The 22,788-nt window shown below is 33.7% G+C and overlaps 1 protein-coding gene across 1 annotated transcript in view; it reads right to left on the bottom strand.

Annotated features, from left to right (window-relative positions):
- Positions 1-10,560: 10,560 nt before the first annotated feature.
- The window catches only part of LOC149776128 (peroxisomal carnitine O-octanoyltransferase-like), an 81,635-nt gene continuing 69,407 nt past the window's right edge, over positions 10,561-22,788 (bottom strand). The window contains exons 14-16 of the mRNA XM_089942394.1: positions 20,875-20,968; positions 18,601-18,720; positions 10,561-16,013 (exon numbers count right to left, since the gene is read on the bottom strand). Of these exons, the coding sequence (XP_089798520.1) occupies positions 15,878-16,013; positions 18,601-18,720; positions 20,875-20,968 (350 nt within the window). The 3' untranslated portion in view covers positions 10,561-15,877. The remainder of the gene's footprint in view (positions 16,014-18,600; positions 18,721-20,874; positions 20,969-22,788) is intronic.

Raw genomic sequence — 22,788 nt, 5'->3', positions numbered from 1 at the left:
GAACTGCCATTGCATAGACCCAGAACTGCCATTGCATAGGAGTAGAACAAACATGGATCCAAATCTGATTATCAGGGTCCAGAAATTGGTTGCAATCAGAGCTAAGATTATTTTTACTTATGTGGTCAGATATTTTTTAAATTCATGCAGAATTAGGAATTGTTACCCATCATTTCGACCGCTCCTGTGACCTAGTGGTTAGAGTGTCTGCCTTGGATGCAGGAGGTTGCAGATTCGAACCCTGACTCTTATCAAAGACTTGTGAAAATGGTACGAACAGCTGCCTCACTTGGCACTCAGCATTAAGAGGTTAGGTCTGGTTGGCCTGGTGTCAGGATAATGTGACAGGGTGGGGACATCATGCTACATGTCTGAAGCATGATGCCCCAGTGCTAGATGTCACTATAAACTGCCACACTGCAGACATCTTAGACTGAAAAATTGTTAAAGCTACATGAAAAATCCAAATCACACAAATCCCAGTATTGACAACAAAAGATATATGTATTATCTAGAACTTAACATTTTAATAACTGGACTAATAATTGAAGTACTTAATATGGCACAGTAAATCAGAATTGGCCGCTCTGTCAAAATTTATCACGTATAATACATAAATGGGAACGAGCCGATGGTCTAGCGTTTACAGTAAGCAACTATCTGATTAATTTATTTGAAACTAAAGGAACTGATTATGAGAAAATTAGGAAGAATTGCAGAGAAAAATGGCTCAATCAAAACATCAACGATACTAGATCACTTCAATGAAAGATTCAGAGAGACACTTTGCAACCTGGATTATGCTTCTATCGATGCGTCTACTCACTCACAAAATAATTATTTAAAAAAAGTGTCATTGAATGGAGCTAATGCCTTCTGGCATGAAAAATGAATTCCCAAAAGCCTGTTTTAACTGCCGAGTACCCAAACCAATATTTCAAAGTTAGTAATAAAACTATGGGTTTGAATTATGTGTTGTGGCCTTCTTGAGGTGGTTATAATGAAAGTGAGTCTTGGATATGGTCAAATTTTAAGTTTGGTTAATCTAAATAAGTAATGATTTATGGGAAGAAAATCCAAAGTTACTGAAGTGCTATCCAAAGTATATCATATATCCAGAAACTGGATTAAACAATACAGAAAATCCATCAATACTTTTTTATGTTATGATACTGGCAAGCCATACAGTTAAAAGACTTGGGACCTTAAAATCGATGTCCAAGTGCTGGCTATCTACTTGTTCAACTTATTTATTGGAAATCAACTAAATACAAAATCGGGTCAAAATTTATTGGAAATAAATAAAAACTCAGGTCACCATTTTTTGGAAATCAATTAAATACAAAATCAGGTCAAAATTCACTTGCATACGAACAATTTGCTGTTTTCATAAGCTGAATAAAATATAAAAAATGCAATCAATGACCTTTGACTTGACCCTAAGGTCAATTTAGTATGGTTTTCAAAAAAGCTTAGATATGTTAGTGGTGAAATCTACAAACGTCATTTAGAACAAATTAAATATTGCAAGTGTTGTAGATATAATCCCATGTCAATGGAACCATCCATTCAAAAGCAGTGATACTAAACTATTGTAGATGGTTACTATGTTGATACAACCATCCATTCAAAAGTATTAGTGATACTAAACAATTGTAGATGGTTACTATGTTGATACAACCATCCATTCAAAACTAGTAGTGATACTAAACAATTGTAGATGGTTACTATGTTGATACAACCATCCATTCAAAAGGAGTAGTGATACTAAACTATTGTAGATGGTTACTATGTTGATACAACCATCCATTCAAAAGTATTAGTGATACTAAACAATTGTAGATGGTTACTATGTTGATACAACCATCCATTCAAAACTAGTAGTGATACTAAACAATTGTAGATGGTTACTATGTTGATACAACCATCCATTCAAAAGGAGTAGTGATACTAAACTATTGTAGATGGTTACTATGTTGATACAACCATCCATTCAAAAGGAGTAGTGATCCTAAACAATTGTAGATGTTGATACAACCATCCATTCAAAAGTAGCAGTGATACTAAACTATTGTAGATGGTTACTATGTTGATACAACCATCCATTCAAAAGGAGTAGTGATACTAAACTATTGTAGATGGTTACTATGTTGATACAACCATCCATTCAAAAGGAGTAGTGATCCTAAACAAATGTAGATGTTGATACAACCATCCATTCAAAAGTAGCAGTGATACTAAACAATTGTAGATGGTTACTATGTTGATACAACCATCCATTCAAAAGGAGTAGTGATACTAAACTATTGTAGATGGTTACTATCTTGATACAACCATCCATTCAAAAGGAGTAGTGATACTAAACTATTGTAGATGGTTACTATGTTGATACAACCATCCATTCAAAAGGAGTAGTGATCCTAAACAATTGTAGATGTTGATACAACCATCCATTCAAAAGTAGCAGTGATACTAAACTATTGTAGATGGTTACTATGTTGATACAACCATCCATTCAAAAGGAGTAGTGATACTAAACTATTGTAGATGGTTACTATGTTGATACAACCATCCATTCAAAAGGAGTAGTGATACTAAACTATTGTAGATGGTTACTATGTTGATACAACCATCCATTCAAAAGGAGTAGTGATCCTAAACAAATGTAGATGTTGATACAACCATCCATTCAAAAGTAGCAGTGATACTAAACAATTGTAGATGGTTACTATGTTGATACAACCATCCATTCAAAAGGAGTAGTGATACTAAACTATTGTAGATGGTTACTATCTTGATACAACCATCCATTCAAAAGGAGTAGTGATACTAAACTATTGTAGATGGTTACTATGTTGATACAACCATCCATTCAAAAGGAGTAGTGATCCTAAACAATTGTAGATGTTGATACAACCATCCATTCAAAAGTAGCAGTGATACTAAACTATTGTAGATGGTTACTATGTTGATACAACCATCCATTCAAAAGGAGTAGTAATACTAAACTATTGTAGATGGTTACTATGTTGATACAACCATCCATTCAAAAGGAGTAGTGATACTAAACTATTGTAGATGGTTACTATGTTGATACAACCATCCATTCAAAAGTAGTAGTGATACTAAACTATTGTAGATGGTTACTATGTTGATACAACCATCCATTCAAAAGTAGCAGTGATACTAAACTATTGTAGATGGTTACTATGTTGATACAACCATCCATTCAAAAGGAGTAGTGATACAAAACTATTGTAGATGGTTACTATCTTGATACAACCATCCATTCAAAAGGAGTAGTGATACTAAACTATTGTAGATGGTTACTATGTTGATACAACCATCCATTCAAAAGGAGTAGTGATACTAAACTATTGTAGATGGTTACTATGTTGATACAACCATCCATTCAAAAGGAGTAGTGATACTAAACTATTGTAGATGGTTACTATGTTGATACAACCATCCATTCAAAAGGAGTAGTGATCCTAAACAATTGTAGATGTTGATACAACCATCCATTCAAAAGTAGCAGTGATACTAAACAATTGTAGATGGTTACTATGTTGATACAACCATCCATTCAAAAGGAGTAGTGATACTAAACTATTGCAGATGGTTACTATCTTGATACAACCATCCATTCAAAAGGAGTAGTGATACTAAACTATTGTAGATGGTTACTATGTTGATACAACCATCCATTCAAAAGGAGTAGTGATCCTAAACAATTGTAGATGTTGATACAACCATCCATTCAAAAGTAGCAGTGATACTAAACTATTGTAGATGGTTACTATGTTGATACAACCATCCATTCAAAAGGAGTAGTGATACTAAACTATTGTAGATGGTTACTATGTTGATACAACCATCCATTCAAAAGGAGTAGTGATACTAAACTATTGTAGATGGTTACTATGTTGATACAACCATCCATTCAAAAGTAGCAGTGATACTAAACAATTGTAGATGGTTACTATGTTGATACAACCATCCATTCAAAAGGAGCAGTGATCCTAAACAATTGTAGATGGTTACTATGTTGATACAACCATCCATTCAAAAGTAGCAGTGATACTAAACTATTGTAGATGGTTACTATGTTGATACAACCATCCATTCAAAAGGAGCAGTGATACTAAACTATTGTAGATGGTTACTATGTTGATACAACCATCCATTCAAAAGGAGCAGTGATACTAAACTATTGTAGATGGTTACTATGTTGATACAACCATCCATTCAAAAGTAGCAGTGATACTAAACTATTGTAGATGGTTACTATGTTGATACAACCATCCATTCAAAAGGAGCAGTGATACTAAACTATTGTAGATGGTTACTATGTTGATACAACCATCCATTCAAAAGGAGTAGTGATCCTAAACAATTGTACATGTTGATACAACCATCCATTCAAAAGTAGCAGTGACACTAAACAATTGTAGATGGTTACTATGTTGATACAACCATCCATTCAAAAGGAGTAGTGATACTAAACTATTGTAGATGGTTACTATGTTGATACAACCATCCATTCAAAAGGAGTAGTGATACTAAACTATTGTAGATGGTTACTATGTTGATACAACCATCCATTCAAAAGGAGTAGTGATCCTAAACAATTGTAGATGTTGATACAACCATCCATTCAAAAGTAGCAGTGATACTAAACTATTGTAGATGGTTACTATGTTGATACAACCATCCATTCAAAAGGAGTAGTGATACTAAACTATTGTAGATGGTTACTATGTTGATACAACCATCCATTCAAAAGGAGTAGTGATCCTAAACAATTGTAGATGTTGATACAACCATCCATTCAAAAGTAGCAGTGATACTAAACAATTGTAGATGGTTACTATGTTGATACAACCATCCATTCAAAAGGAGTAGTGATACTAAACTATTGTAGATGGTTACTATCTTGATACAACCATCCATTCAAAAGGAGTAGTGATACTAAACTATTGTAGATGGTTACTATGTTGATACAACCATCCATTCAAAAGGAGTAGTGATCCTAAACAATTGTAGATATTGATACAACCATCCATTCAAAAGGAGCAGTGATACTAAACTATTGTAGATGGTTACTATGTTGATACAACCATCCATTCAAAAGGAGTAGTGATACTAAACTATTGTAGATGGTTACTATGTTGATACAACCATCCATTCAAAAGGAGTAGTGATACTAAACTATTGTAGATGGTTACTATGTTGATACAACCATCCATTCAAAAGTAGCAGTGATACTAAACAATTGTAGATGGTTACTATGTTGATACAACCATCCATTCAAAAGGAGCAGTGATCCTAAACAATTGTAGATGGTTACTATGTTGATACAACCATCCATTCAAAAGGAGCAGTGATACTAAACAATTGTAGATAGTTACTATGTTGATACAACCATCCATTCAAAAGGAGTAGAGATACTAAACAATTGTAGATGGTTACTATGTTGATACAACCATCCATTCAAAAGTAGCAGTGATACTAAACAATTGTAGATGGTTACTATGTTGATACAACCATCCATTCAAAAGTAGTAGTGATACTAAACTATCGTAGATGGTTACTATGTTGATACAACCATCCATTCAAAAGTAGTAGTGATACTAAACAATTGTAGATGGTTACTATGTTGATACAACCATCCATTCAAAAGGAGTAGTGATACTAAACAATTGTAGATGGTTACTATGTTGATACAACCATCCATTCAAAAGGAGTAGTGATACTAAACAATTGTAGATGGTTACTATGTTGATACAACCATCCATTCAAAAGGAGTAGTGATACTAAACTATTGTAGATGGTTACTATGTTGATACAACCATCCATTCAAAAGGAGTAGTGATACTAAACTATTGTAGATGGTTACTATGTTGATACAACCATCCATTCAAAAGGAGTAGTGATACTAAACAATTGTAGATGGTTACTATGTTGATACAACCATCCATTCAAAAGGAGTAGTGATACTAAACAATTGTAGATGGTTACTATGTTGATACAACCATCCATTCAAAAGTAGCAGTGATACTAAACAATTGTAGATGGTTACTATGTTGATACAACCATCCATTCAAAAGGAGCAGTGATCCTAAACAATTGTAGATGGTTACTATGTTGATACAACCATCCATTCAAAAGTAGTTGTGATACTAAACCATTGTAGATGTTGATACAACCATCCATTCAAAAGTAGCAGTGATACTAAACTATTGTAGATGGTTACTATGTTGATACAACCATCCATTCAAAAGTAGTAGTGATACTAAACCATTGTAGATGGTTACTATGTTGATACAACCATCCATTCAAAAGGAGTAGTGATACTAAACTATTGTAGATGGTTACTATGTTGATACAACCATCCATTCAAAAGTAGCAGTGATCCTAAACAATTGTAGATGGTTACTATGTTGATACAACCATCCATTCAAAAGTAGTAGTGATACTAAACCATTGTAGATGTTGATACAACCATCCATTCAAAAGTAGCAGTGATACTAAACTATTGTAGATGGTTACTATGTTGATACAACCATCCATTCAAAAGTAGTAGTGATACTAAACCATTGTAGATGTTGATACAACCATCCATTCAAAAGTAGCAGTGATACTAAACTATTGTAGATGGTTACTATGTTGATACAACCATCCATTCAAAAGTATTAGTGGTACTAAACTATTGTAGATGGTTACTATGTTGATACAACCATCCATTCAAAAGGAGTAGTGATACTAAACTATTGTAGATGGTTACTATGTTGATACAACCATCCATTCAAAAGGAGCAGTGATACTAAACTATTGTAGATGGTTACTATGTTGATACAACCATCCATTCAAAAGGAGCAGTGATATTAAACTATTGTAGATGGTTACTATGTTGATACAACCATCCATTCAAAAGGAGCAGTGATACTAAACTATTGTAGATGGTTATTATGTTGATACAACCATCCATTCAAAAGTAGTAGTGATCCTAAACAATTGTAGATGGTTTCTATGTTGATACAACCATCCATTCAAAAGTAGCAGTGATACTAAACTAGTGTAGATGGTTACTATGTTGATACAACCATCCATTCAAAAGTAGTAGTGATACTAAACTATTGTAGATGGTTACTATGTTGATACAACCATCCATTCAAAAGTAGCAGTGATACTAAACTATTGTAGATGGTTACTATGTTGATACAACCATCCATTCAAAAGTAGCAGTGATACTAAACTATTGTAGATGGTTACTATGTTGATACAACCATCCATTCAAAAGGAGCAGTGATATTAAACTATTGTAGATGGTTACTATGTTGATACAACCATCCATTCAAAAGGAGCAGTGATACTAAACTATTGTAGATGGTTATTATGTTGATACAACCATCCATTCAAAAGTAGTAGTGATCCTAAACAATTGTAGATGGTTTCTATGTTGATACAACCATCCATTCAAAAGTAGCAGTGATACTAAACTAGTGTAGATGGTTACTATGTTGATACAACCATCCATTCAAAAGTAGTAGTGATACTAAACTATTGTAGATGGTTACTATGTTGATACAACCATCCATTCAAAAGTAGCAGTGATACTAAACTATTGTAGATGGTTACTATGTTGATACAACCATCCATTCAAAAGTAGCAGTGATACTAAACTATTGTAGATGGTTACTATGTTGATACAACCATCCATTCAAAAGTAGTAGTGATACTAAACTATTGTAGATGGTTACTATGTTGATACAACCATCCATTCAAAAGTAGCAGTGATACTAAACTATTGTAGATGGTTACTATGTTGATACAACCATCCATTCAAAAGGAGTAGTGATACTAAACTATTGTAGATGGTTACTATGTTGATACAACCATCCATTCAAAAGTAACAGTGATACTAAACTATTGTAGATGGTTACTATGTTGATACAACCATCCATTGAAAAGGAGTAGTGATACTAAACTATTGTAGATGGTTACTATGTTGATACAACCATCCATTCAAAAGGAGCAGTGATACTAAACTATTGTAGATGGTTACTATGTTGATACAACCATCCATTCAAAAGCAGTGATACTAAACAATTGTAGATGGTTACTATGTTGATACAACCATCCATTCAAAAGTAGCAGTGATACTAAACAATTGTAGATGGTTACTATGTTGATACAACCATCCATTCAAATGGAGTAGTGATACTAAACTATTGTAGATGGTTACTATGTTGATACAACCATCCATTCAAAAGTAGCAGTGATACTAAACTATTGTAGATGGTTACTATGTTGATACAACCATCCATTCAAAAGTAGTGGTGATACTAAACTATTGTAGATGGTTACTATGTTGATACAACCATCCATTCAAAAGGAGCAGTGATACTAAACTATTGTACATGGTTACTATGTTGATACAACCATCCATTCAAAAGTAGTAGTGATACTAAACAATTGTAGATGGTTACTATGTTGATACAACCATCCATTCAAAAGTATTAGTGATACTAAACAATTGTAGATGGTTACTATGTTGATACAACCATCCATTCAAAAGGAATAGTGATACTAAACTATTGTAGATGGTTACTATGTTGATACAACCATCCATTCAAAAGGAGTAGTGATACCAAACTATTGTAGATGGTTACTATGTTGATACAACCATCCATTCAAAAGTAGTAGTGATACTAAACTATTGTAGATGGTTACTATGTTGATACAACCATCCATTCAAAAGGAGTAGTGATACCAAACTATTGTAGATGGTTACTATGTTGATACAACCATCCATTCAAAAGTAGCAGTGATACTAAACTATTGTAGATGGTTACTATGTTGATACAACCATCCATTCAAAAGGAGTAGTGATACTAAACTATTGTAGATGGTTACTATGTTGATACAACCATCCATTCAAAAGTAGTAGCCATGTAAAGATTTTCTTGATCTCAGTAAAGGCAGCCATTTTGGAGGCAGTATCAATTGTGTTATTTGTTCAGAAGACGCTGCTGTTACGAGATTTCTCATATTTTGGGGGACAAACTTAATAAAGTCAAAAGTATTTCAGCAACAATTCCATTTCACTAAGTACATATTTGTTACGAGGAGTAGTTATATGCAACTATATACAATAAAGTCTTTTTTTTTGAAAACCTCATTTCTACATGACCATCTGGAAAACCTCATGTCTATATGACCATCTGGAAAACCTCATATCTATATGACCATCTGGAAAACCTCATTTCTACATGACCATCTGGAAAACCTCATATCTATACGACCATCTGGAAAACCTCATTTCCACATGACCATCTGTTCTATAGCATGATTTTCATAGCAGTGATATGAAACATCAGACGGGCAATAATATCATTTCAACACACTACATATCATGTCTTTTTGTTAAAGTTAAAACCCATTTTCTATATGACCATCCATTCAGCAGATGTAGCAATAAGAATAAAGTTATTTATAGCTAACATAGTGACCATCCTGTAGCCAATTAAACACCATTTTCATTTAGACGTCATAAGTCTTTTAGAGGAAACTCCATGTCAATACATACATCTGTGTAGAAGAGGTGATAAAAATATAAAAATAAAAGGAGTTTAAGATGGCTGACATGCTGGCTATACTGGATGTAAAATAAATACCAAATTTTATTTAGGATTAAAGAAAATAAAATATTAGGTCTTTTTTTTAATCTACCTATGTAAGATTTGTAGTGATAACAATATTTGGCAGGTATTATAGATGTGAGATTGGCAGTATTTTCATCCAGTGAAAACCTCATCTGATTTAACCATCCACTCTGGAAGAGCATCAATAATGATTTTCAAGCTGGTCACATGGCCATATTGGATGTTAAATTGGTGCCATTTTCATGCTGGCCACATGGCCATACTGAATGTTAAATTGGTGCTATTTTCAAGCTGGCCACATGGTCATATTTGATGTTAAATTGGTGCCATTTTCAAGCTGGCCACATGGCCATATTGGATGTTAAATTGGTGCCATTTTCAAGCTGGCCACATGGCTATATTGGATGTTAAATTGGTGCCATTTTCATGCTGGCCACATTGAATGTTAAATTGGTGCCATTTTCATGCTGGCCACATTGAATGTTAAATTGGTGCCATTTTCATTTAGGATCAATAAAATATCCCCAAAAAATTGGTGAGAAACTCCATGTCAGTAAAAGAATTGTTCAGGAGGTCCTGCAACAAAAAGATTTTAATATGTTGTGATTGTACTGTGTTGGTCTTTTATCATAATCATCAAAACAACCTGCATCAACTTGAATTGGATACTGTGTTAGTCTTGTATCACTAACATCATTGCAAATGGGTTTCTTCATCAACTATTAATTAGTTTTTATTTACTTAAACAGTGAAGAAATGGGTATGTCAGTTTGAAGAAATATTTGTTATTCATTTGTTATTTATAGAAGACATTAATAGCAATAATGTAGTATCACCAAAAATGAATGACCCCATTTCTACCAAGCAATTTTTCATTGTCAATAACAACATGTTAATTTAAAAATGGGATGTATTTTAATATCTTTTTTCATGATAAATCCAGGTTACATAAATACAATAAAACTGAATAAAACTCCAACATTCAAATCAATAAAATATGTACATCAAATAATTTTGGTAATGAACATACTTAAAATCATGTTAAAAATTCACAACAGGGGATATCTTGTGCTACAATTGCATTGATTAAATAGAAAAGTAATCAACAGATCTGAACACACACAAGAGTGACTGATGCTCTAATGTTTGAAAAAATGTCCAGGAGAGGAAAGACCATTTCTTCTATTTAATTGCCAAATGTTGAAACCATCTTTGATAGTCTTTAATGATACAGTTTTCAAATTAATCATGCTGGCAGCCATACTTTCTGTAAGACTGGAAACATTTTCATTTACACCAATAGAAGAATTTGGTGAAAACACATACTGATAAGGACCATCAATTCCAGTGCATTAGTGACAAAACTTTTAATATGTTCATAGTGGCAGCCATATTTGTGGTCAGATCTATATCATTTTCATTCTGGGCCAATTAGTCTTCAGATTAAAACCCCAGGTTAATTTTTAAGATGACCACTGTCAGACTGCCACAGTTTTTATTCAAGACCAACTAGCCACTATAAGAAGTGTTCTGGTGCAAATTCCACATTCCATTCCATTCAGGAGTGGTAGAAAAAACAAGATTTTCAAGATGGCTGCTGTGGTGGCCATATTCGATATCAAATAGGCACCATTTTCATTTAGGACCAAATTGAAATTGTAAGGCCTTTAGTGAAAACCCCATGTTGATATAACCGTCCATTCTGGTGGAGTAACAAGAATTTCCAGCTGACCATTGTGATGACCATACTGGATGGCATAAAGGATCAACCAGACCTCATAAGAATTAGAGATAACAAGATTTTCAAGATAGCTGCTGTGGCAGCCATATTGGATATCCAATTTCACCATTTTCATTTAGGACCAACTAGACATCATAAGAAATCTTTTAATGACAACCCCATGTTGATATGATAATCCATTCAGGAGGAGTAGTGATAACAAGATTTTCAAGATAGCTGCTGTGGTGATCATATTGAATGTCTGAACATTTTCATGTCAGGACCCTGGGAAGAATATGTGTAAAGTTCCAAGTCACTTAGGAGGAGTAGCAACAAATCCATTAAGGATGGTCGGATGTCAGACAATTTACAATGGATGACAGATAACAGGTATCTCATAAACTCTTGTAGTCTATGACCAGCACAGATAAAAAAAATCCAAATATCCAAGCATAATATTTGTACTTGAAAACGACAAATCATACTTGTAAGTGCCGATCCTGAAAAGAAAATCAGATAATACCTTAAGTAACTTCCAATTCAATCACGTCACAGGAAGTTCATTCAAAACTTTAGGATGTGAAACCTATCATTCAAAATACCTAACAATAATGTACCAGAAAGAGGGAATCCTATCACTGCACTCAATATTTAATTACAAAATATTAAAGAAAAAAGAACATATATATCTGCCATTTATATGTAAAAGCCAGTAAAATATGGACTATCAAGAGTTTCTTTTGTAGAAAGGGTGTGGTACTGTCAGAGATATATATCATCAACAGTATCATGAACAGCGCAACACAAAATGAAACCCATGTATATCACCATAATGACCTACTATTGAAAATAGTTTGCATCAAGATGAATCCCTACAAAAATTTTCATGACACTGGATAGATATGACAGTTAATGATTCAAGAATGAACAATATGAACACACAATTTAACCAAAGTCAGTGAAGTGCAAAATATGACTCACAGTGACCTGAGATGAATGTGTAATAATCATCAAGCTACATTCTCTCACTAACTTTCACGACCTTAGTTATAACAGCTTTATACAGGTGGTAAAAAATCCTAGGTGGTCATGAGCTCAACTAAATAGATTTAGCTGCAACTTTACAACTAATTTATATGCATGTACAAGTTTGCCTTCTTGGCCCCAAACACACTTCAAACTGTTGCCAAGGACCTAGGTAGAAAGAATAGCTGAGATAAAGTGAGTGTGGATGCCACTGCCAACACCGGAGGTAGTACCATAGTCTGTAGATATGTATAATGCTTTAATTTGTGTGGATGCCAACACCGGGGTGGTACCATAGTCTGTAGATATGTATATGCTTTAATCTGTTTGGATGCCAACACGGGGGTGGTACCATAGTCTGTAGATATGTATATGCTTTAATCTGTTTGGATGCCAACACTGGGGTGGTACCATAGTCTGTAGATATGTATATGCTTTAATTTGTGTGGATGCCAACACCGGGGGCTTTACAATATCTTGTACATTTGTATATGCTTAAATCTGTGTGGATGCCAACACTGGGGTGGTACCATAGTCTGTAGATATGTATATGCTTTAATCTGTGTGGATGCCAACACTGGGGTGGTACCATAGTCTGTAGATATGTATATGCTTTAATTTGTGTGGATGCCAACACCGGGGTGGTACCATAGTCTGTAGATATGTATATGCTTTAATTTGTGTGGATGCCAACACTGGGGTGGTACCATAGTCTGTAGATATGTATATGCTTTAATTTGTGTGGATGCCAACACCGGGGTGGTACCATAGTCTGTAGATATGTATATGCTTTAATCTGTGTGGATGCCAACACCGGGGTGGTACCATAGTCTGTAGATATGTATATGCTTTAATCTGTGTGGATGCCAACACCGGGGTGGTACCATAGTCTGTAGATATGTATATGCTTTAATCTGTGTGGATGCCAACACCGGGGTGGTACCATAGTCTGTAGATATGTATATGCTTTAATTTGTGTGGATGCCAACACCGGGGTGGTACCATAGTCTGTAGATATGTATATGCTTTAATTTGTGTTGATGCCAACACCGGGGGCTTTACAATATTTCGTATATTTGTATATGCTTAAATCTGTGTAGATGCCAACACCTGGGGTAGTACAATATTTTATATAATTGTATATGCTTTAATCTGTGTGGATGCCAACACCGAGGGCAGTAGAATAGTTCTCCTCTATTTTATTGAGGTGAGCTGAACAAAATAAGTGCAACTTCTGGTTGGCATGATTCCAGTAAATGACCTAAATGTGGAAATAAATCTTAAATGATTCAAATTTGCTTCAACCTGAAACCAATATAAAACTGTATAGCATTTAACTTTTCTCCTCTTTTACACTATAACAATGTTTTCTTCTTCATTTTATCTTTATAAATAACATCTAGTTATCTTTATAAATAGCATCTAGTTATCTTAATAAATGGCATGCCATGTTATCTTTATAAATAGCATCTAGTTATCTTTATAAATAGAATCTAGTTATCTTAGTAAATGGCATGCAATGTTATCTTTATAAATAGCATCTAGTTATCTTTATAAATAGCATCTAGATATCTTTATAAATAGCATATAGTTATCTTTGTAAATAGCATCTAGTTATCTTTATAAATAGCACATAGTTATCTTTATAAATAGCATGTAATGTTATCTTTATGAGTAGTGTGTAATGTTATCTTTATGAGTAGTGTATAATGTTATCTTTATGAGTAGTGTATAATGTTATCTTTAGTATCAATAAGAACAGAAATTATCCAAGTTACATAGATTCAAATCATAAAAATATATATAGGGTTGTTCCATTAAAAAATAGTTGGTACCCAGGGAGGACAGTTTTAAAAAAATATATATGCCAGGGTACCAAATACTTAGAGAGTTAAGATGAAAATGATATAAATTGTATCTATGGGTGATTAGTCCACAATGAAAATGGTATAAATTGCATCTATGGGTGATTACTCCACAATGAAAATGGTATAAATTGCATCTATGGGTGATTACTCCACAATGAAAATGGTATACATTGCATCTATGGGTGATTACTCCAAAATGAAAATGGTATAAATTGCATCTATGGGTGATCACTCCACAATGAAAATGTCTTTCCTTGGATTCAAGTATGTTTTACTAGAACAACATTCCCTGGGATCCAAGTATGTTTTCCAGGAACAACCTTCCCTGGGTTCCAAATATGCTTTACTGGAAGAGCCCACAGCAAAATAAATCAATGGCAATGCAATCAAAAAGAATTATGTTAAATAATTACATATTTGTAAGATGTATAAACCTTTATTACAATTACTCTGGCATGTGGGTTTATTTCAGTCAAAAATTATTATATGTTTTCCCATGATAAACACAAATTCATGACCAGACGTCTCCTGTGCTAAATTTAAATTGGACAAACATAAAAATAATCAGTGGATCTAACAACAAAAAAGAAGCCTGTCCATGCATGATCTTTTTAATTCCAAATTACCAATCATAATTGTAATTGAGTGTCTATCCTGATATCAAAATACCCTGAGAAGATGCTTACATATATTTTTTAATAGATAATTTCTTAATTAATTTTCAATACAATCACATCATAACCACTTTATTCAAATTCAAAACTTTAGAATTTGAAATTTGAATAATTAAAAAATTTTAATAATACTGCACCAGGAACAATCTCTGATGGGAAATTCTATCATCACAATTATTATTTTATCATATGGAAAATAAAGAACTTAAACCATATATATATATATATATATATATATATATATATATATATATATATATATCTCTTGCTATTTATAAGTAGTTCTGTCTTTATATAAGTTTTCAGGTATATTAATATACAATAACCACAGAGGTAATACAATTTCTAAAAATTTCAGGTACACTAATGAAATGAAAGTTACATTACTAAAAGTATTTCTTAAAAATACCTGTCATATAAATAAACAGGATAACGATAAAATAAGTACAGAAATAATCATGATATATCCTGATAAATACATTTTTTGCATTATTTCTTTGAACTGTATGAAATTGTTATAGCAAATTAAAAGTGAAGAAAATTACAGTTACAATATTATCATACTTAAATGCAAAATTTGAGCTTAGAATCTAAATATGCACACAAGCAGAGTGAAGATTCCGAAGTAAAAGCTTTGTAATTCGACTAACTGTTGCAGTCATGCATATAACTAGTCTGGTGCACATTCATGATTGATGGTTGTCATCAAATCCATTCTTTCTAATTCCCTCTGCTCCAAAACTTAGACTTTTCCAACATGTGAGAACAACGGTGTGATATGTCATACCAATCTTGAAACCTGATTATAAATATTTGTAAAGGAAAACAATTACAACATGTTTTTATTGTTTCATAGGTCAATCCAACAGCATCTGGGTCTGCAAGGATAGGAAGAACTATGTCGATCTGACAGTACATTGGTTAAAGTCTGGCCCCAGTGTCAGTAACTGTTTGTAACAGCTTCCCCATTTCTGACAGACACTGGTGAATGGTGTGGCTAAATTTGACTGCATCTGTCTCTGGACAGGAATTCCAGGCTGTCACACAGGTCACAATTCTGCAAGAAGAAGACTCATCTAAATAATTCATATCAGATTTTTCTTTACTAAACATTTAAAGTAAATACTGTAGAAATGTCTCCATAGCACTTTGTATGAATTCAGCCCTCTCAATCCATGCCTGTAACAATCCCTAGAGACCAAATATGGACAGCTTACCTCCTGAGGGCTGTGAATATCATTAGACATATTTGAATATGGTGACCTGAAACCCTTGGTAAGCTTCCTGAAATGTTGAAACCACTGTCTGTAACAACTCAAGTGTGTACTTGAAACCTATTATTCTAGTGCTTGTTAGTGATTAAACCTGTAACAACTAGAGTGTGTACTTGAAACCTATTATGCTAGTTTATTAAGATTAAATCTGGGACCTCTTGAACAGATCATTTCAAACTTTAGTAGCAGTGGAGACAAAGCTAGTCTGTCAATAATATAGACAGCTCCTACTAGAGTTAGTAACTATGGGCATATAGCAAAGGTCCCTGAGAACTCCTACTAGAGCTAGTAAATATGGGCATATAGCAAAGGTCCCTGACAATTCCTACTAGAGCTAGTAACTATGGGCATATAGCAAAGGTCCCTGACAATTCCTACTAGAGCTAGTAACTATGGACATAAAGCAAAGGTCCCTGACAACACCTACTAGAGCTAGTAACTATGGGCATATAGCAAAGGTCCCTGACAACTACTACTAGAGCTAGTAACTATAGGCATATAGCAAAGGTCCCTGACAACTCCTACTAGAGTTAGTAAATATGGGGATATAGCAAAGGTCCCTGACAACTCCTACTACAGCTAGTAACTATGGGCATATAGCAAAGGTCCCTGACAACTCCTACTAGAGCTAGTAACTATGACAACTCCTACTAGATCTAGTAACTATGGGCATATAGCAAAGGTTCCTGACAACTCCTACTAGAGCTAGTAACTATGGGCATATAGCAAAGGTCCCTGACAACTCCTACTAGAGTTAGTAACTATGGGCATATAGCAAAGGTCCCTGACAACTCCTACTAGAGCTAGTAACTATGACAACTCCTACTAGATCTAGTAACTATGGGCATATAGCAAAGGTTCCTGACAACTCCTACTAGAGCTAGTAACTATGGGCATATAGCAAAGGTCCCTGACAACTCCTACTAGAGTTAGTAACTATGGGCATATAGCAAAGGTCCCTGACAACTCCTACTAGAGCTAGTAACTATGGGGATATAGCAAAGGTCCCTGACAACTCCTACTAGAGCTAGTAACTATGGGCATATAACAAAGGTCCCTGACAACTCCTACTAGAGCTAGCAACTATGGACATAAAACAAAGGTCCCTGACAACCCCTACTAGAGCTAGTAACTATGGGCATATAGCAAAGGTCCCTGACAACTCCTACTAGAGCTAGTAACTATGGGCATATAGCAAAGGTCCCTGCTCTCTACAGTTTGCTTGACATGGTCTTAAACAAAAGAACATCTGCTGGAAAACTAAAGTTTGAAAATTCAGGAACCATAACTCTTTTAAATAATAATATAAAAGGTGCATGATAACTGTAAATGAGATATAATATTCCTCAGCTGCAGAAACCAAACTCTGAACAAAGGGTAATCAGGGGCCATAACTCTTCTAAATGATAATGTGGAACACTTATGAAAAAAACACCTCATTTCAGGGCTTAGCAATATAAAGAAAATTGTCAAATTTAGCTCAAATCCAACAAAGCTTAGTATAGTTATGCTGGGGAAACCTCATGCAGGAGGACTTACCAAATTATGTACAAAAATTGCAAAGTGATGCTAGTGACAAGATTATGAAGCAAGTCAAGGGCTATAACTCTACCTAAGCAAGAGTTGACAAGAATATGCGGAATGGTGATATACATTCGTTGCAATGATCTCATGTAGTGGAGATGTAACATTAATGGAAAGAGCTCCATAAAAACTGGAACTGAAAAGATAAAACCTTTAAAATACAAGTAACAGGCAAACCACCTACAAATGGCATACAATTATGTTCATGGATTGCAGAGCAATCCTAACAGCAATAAGTGTAAGTTGGTAAACCGATGGATAAATGGAAAAAATGACTACTGCACGTCACACATTTAAATTGTTCAACCCTACTGAAACTTATACCTAGCTAAATAAACTTACCCTTCTACATATATGTAAATACGATGGTCCCTCGATATACATCACCTCAGTATACCACTGTTGTGCTTATAATGTAAGTATCATCATGAACGCCAAATTCGTTGCTTAAAATTTGTTTTATCATTACTACATACTTTATTTCAATTAATATTAGCTTTATACTAACCAGGATCAATTACACTATTTTAAATAAACTATGCTGCTTTTATGTACTATGATCACATGTTAGAACATCTCAAATTACAAAGTTCCCTCACTTACAACGCTAGTCACTTTGATAACTTCCAATAACAGTCTAATATGTATTATGTACAGTTTTAATCATTTTATCTTTAACACACTATTACTGAAAGAAGCAAAAAGAAATAATATTTTGCATAAAGTTTGCTTTAAATGTGCATCCTTATACAACTAGATTTGATGAATGAATGGATTCTCACTCACTCGTTTGGTTCAATTCTGTAGAAAGTACCATATCCCTTCTCACACATGGGAGCCACACCTCCATACACGCTGGTGTAGCCAACAAAGCTAGTGGACAAGATGAAGTTACCATTACCTCCACTGAAAAGTAATTTTAAATAAATTTTATTTCATTTTTCAATATGTTGGCAATACTTAATTAAAGATCATTTACTCGTTTTCATAATATGGATAATTTAAAAGCAGAGATATGATTTACAAGAGGCACAAGTGGCCCTAATATACGTCACCTGGCTTGTTCACATCAGCCAGCTTGTGAATGTAAATTCATACATGTATTAAAACTGTAGGTGGGAAAGAAAAACATGGAACACACAGATGCCACATTTGCTATTAATATTTGGTGGCATTCATCTTCTTCCAGGTCTAAATGTACAGGATCTCTTTCCCTGTTTAACATGTTCAAGATATTTATACAACAAGCCCTGGGTCCCCCCTAGCCCCTGGGGACTTAGCCCCAAGAAACTGTTGATAGTGTATTTTGAAAAGGTGTTGAAAGTTTTTCTATATTTGGCAATGATGGCCATAACTAACTGTAATTTAATTGATTAAATACAGTTAGAGTAACACACAGTGCATCATTCTCTGGCCCCTTGTTGGGCCCCTCTTTGTATACTATGGTTACTCTGCCAGACATGAGGTCAGTGCAGCCAGTATGTTAATAAGCTAGTAACTAAATTTAGATATTTTCATGCAGAACCAATCAGACGACTGAGCTGGAGCATGTGAAGAAACACTAGTTGGTTCATGCTTATGTCAATAAATGCAATATTCATTTCTTTATTGTAGCATCTATTAATGGACATGTGAATTCCAAACTGGATATCTAACACATATATCGAACATTTCTACGTTTATGCACAACAGGCTTATCATGCAATTCCAACCTTATTTCATGCATTTTCAATCATTATTATCCGTATATATCCTTACATTTACTTTAAATTGGGGGCCTTCATTACAGTCACACTATTCCATGGTCACAGCGCTCCCTTCACTTCATCTGGGCCATTGCCAAGTTTCAGGCATTCACAACTTTGCTTTTGAATCCCCAATTTGTGTCAGTACTTAAATGTACTCAACTATTATGCCCTTGTATACTTTATACCCGCTTCCTACAGTGCATGTATAGAGTATCAGCTGATGTTTGTTATCATGGCATCCTCAGGATCAGACTTGTTGAGTTTCGGTTATCAGTGTCCCTATGTACCTCATATCAGCCCCTTGCGGCTCCACATACAGGTGTTGGACACACTTCACAACCCTACAAACTCCCACAAGTCTCTCTTCCTGAGTCATTCTTATAGAACAAACAATTCAGAGCTAGGCTGGTGCAGTGTGCTGTGACAGGACTTGCCCCCGTTATGCCAAAGATTATTTTATATGTATAATAAAGTGTCTATTGAACCTATGTATTGTGTGTTATTTAAATGGCAGATTGGCGTCATTGGAACAAATTTAATATTGCAAGTGAAAATGGATGACACACCACAAATGGCAGATGGACAGGTAAGCACTGATAGACTGCCATTAATGAAATATTCCAATGTGTGAAGCATTCAAAATGCTGGTCAGTTTCTTCAAGTAAATTTCAAATGACCTATGACGATTATTCTGCAAGCACTTATATAAGAATTGATTCTCCGATATATTTTGGTATAAAATCCAACTGCTGTGTTCTTTTCCCTGGATTTATGATACATTTTGGTATAAAATCCAACTGCTCTGTTCTTTTCCCTAGATTTATGACACCTTTTGGTATAAAATCCAACTGCTCTGTTCTTTTCCCTAGATTTATGACACATTTTGGTATAAAATGCAACTATTCTGTTCTTTTCCCTGGATTTATGACACCTTGTGGTATAAAATCCAACTGCTCTGTTCTTTTCCCTGGATTTATGACACATTTTGGTATAAAATCCAACTGCTCTGTTCTTTTCCCTAGATTTATGACCCTTTTGCATTTCTGCTTGGATTCCTCTTCAGAGAGAAAAAGAAAGTGACTTAAAGAAGGAGATAACAGGGAAGACAGATGGAAAACAGACACAGACAGACAGGTAGACTGGTAAGAAGACAGAGAAAGCTAGAAACTAGAGAGAGTTGGGATTCCTAGAAAGGAAAAAGTGAGAAGATAAACACACACTAGCAGGTAGATAGATGGTGGAACAGAATGAGTGACACAATGAGATCCAAAAAAGAAGAGACGAAGACTGACAAAATATAACCAATTAGTACCTCTTTGTGTAGGCCTCATCTTGGTACAGCAAGGGTACAGGTAGACCTTCTTCTTGGGCAATCATGTACATCCCCAACAGGTGCCTGTCACAGCCTAAATACAGAATGGTTGATGTTATATGAAAACTTACATTTGTCTTTGGAAAGATTATCTACAGAATCAACAACATTTAATACTGTTGCATCAATAATAAAAACGGTTTTAAAAAATTTCTTTCTCTGTGTACAGCACTATTATTAAGCAAGAAAAGCTGTAATCTTACCACGAAAGTGTGATTTACATGAAATGAAGTCTAAACAGCATAATCAGCTATCTAGTGGTTTCAAGGAAGATTGTATCAAATTTATATCTAAACAATTAGATGGGAAATGGTATTACCTGTGAAATGGTCCCTTTACAAATCTAACTGGAACTCAAAGCTATATATCGGTTTATAAATACATCTGACGGATTTAATTTTTCTGTCTCAAGTGGTTTTAGTTTCAGTTATAACATTTGAAAAAGTGTAAATAAAATAAAACATTCAGAACAGTGTAAATAATAAAATAAAACATTCAAAACAGTGTAAATAATATAAGAGTTTAAAAAATGTGTGAAGAACTAACAACTTTTTGTTACAGACTAATAATCTGTTCACATCATCTGTATATAAACAATATATAAAAACATATAAACAATATATAAACATATAAACAATATATAAAAACATATAAACAATATATAAAAACATATAAACAATATATAAACATATAAACAATATATAAAAACATATAAACAATATATAAACATATAAACAATATATAAAAACATAAACAATATATAAACATATAAACAATATATAAAAACATATAAACAATATATAAACATAAAAACAATATATAAAAACATATAAACAATATATGAAAACATATAAACAACATAAAAACATATAAACAATATATAAAAATATAAACAATATATAAAAACATAAACAATATATTAAAACATATAAACAATAATAAAAATATATAAACAATATACAAAAACATATGAACAATTCACCAAAAAGTTCAACAGTTTATAAAATACTGAAAAGTAGCTGAAATGACCTGAAAATGTGCAAATACTTAAGAACTTATTAGAACAGAGAACTGGATAGACTGACAGGACAAAACCAATATTGCCACACTCATACATGCAAGACAACAGACTTGTCAGGTCAAGACAGATCATGAGAATTCCAAAATTTGGTCAGGATTTTCGACTATAAAAGATGGAGGAGTTTCATCAACCCAATTTTTACATGAAAAAGAATTACAACAATTAGGCAAATTTACATTTTTAAAAAGATTTAAATATTACCTCATCAAATCAGTCCTTTTCATGCTAATTTACCACTCATCTTATATGTCCAAAAAATAGTTTTATCATTTCTTAGATCACTTCTGGGTTATATTGGTGTAAGTTATTCTTGATCTTAACAAAAACAAAATTTACTGTTACAGGATCTAGGTTTGCTCAAAATCAACCTAATTTTTCTCAGAATGGAAAATGTCCTGTTTAGTGTCTGCATTAGCAAATGGCAACGTCTGTACAACTCTACTGATTCCACCAGAAGCTGAAATTGTTTCCTTGGTAGATTCAGATTGCTGATTGCCTGCCTGAACTGATCAAGACTGGTACTGTATGGGTCTACTGTTGCTTTAATGTCAGTAAGATTTCTCATATGTAACACAAATGTATACATTATAACATCACACCCTTACAACTTTAAGCCTAATTTGTAGACATCTTTCTTATCAACATGATCATCAATCTTTATTAATGAAAATACCAAGACTCTAAAAACTGTGGCGGCCATATTGGATATTCAAGCAGCCCAATCATCGTATAGGCCCAACTCAATTAAGCGATGATTTGTATGTGTGTGATTT

Source organism: Sinohyriopsis cumingii, chromosome 18 (genome assembly GCF_028554795.1).
Source record: "Sinohyriopsis cumingii isolate HCF-2022 chromosome 18, ASM2855479v2, whole genome shotgun sequence".
Lineage (NCBI taxonomy): Eukaryota > Metazoa > Mollusca > Bivalvia > Unionida > Unionidae > Sinohyriopsis > Sinohyriopsis cumingii.
This window is presented reverse-complemented; position numbering and strand designations above follow the sequence as displayed.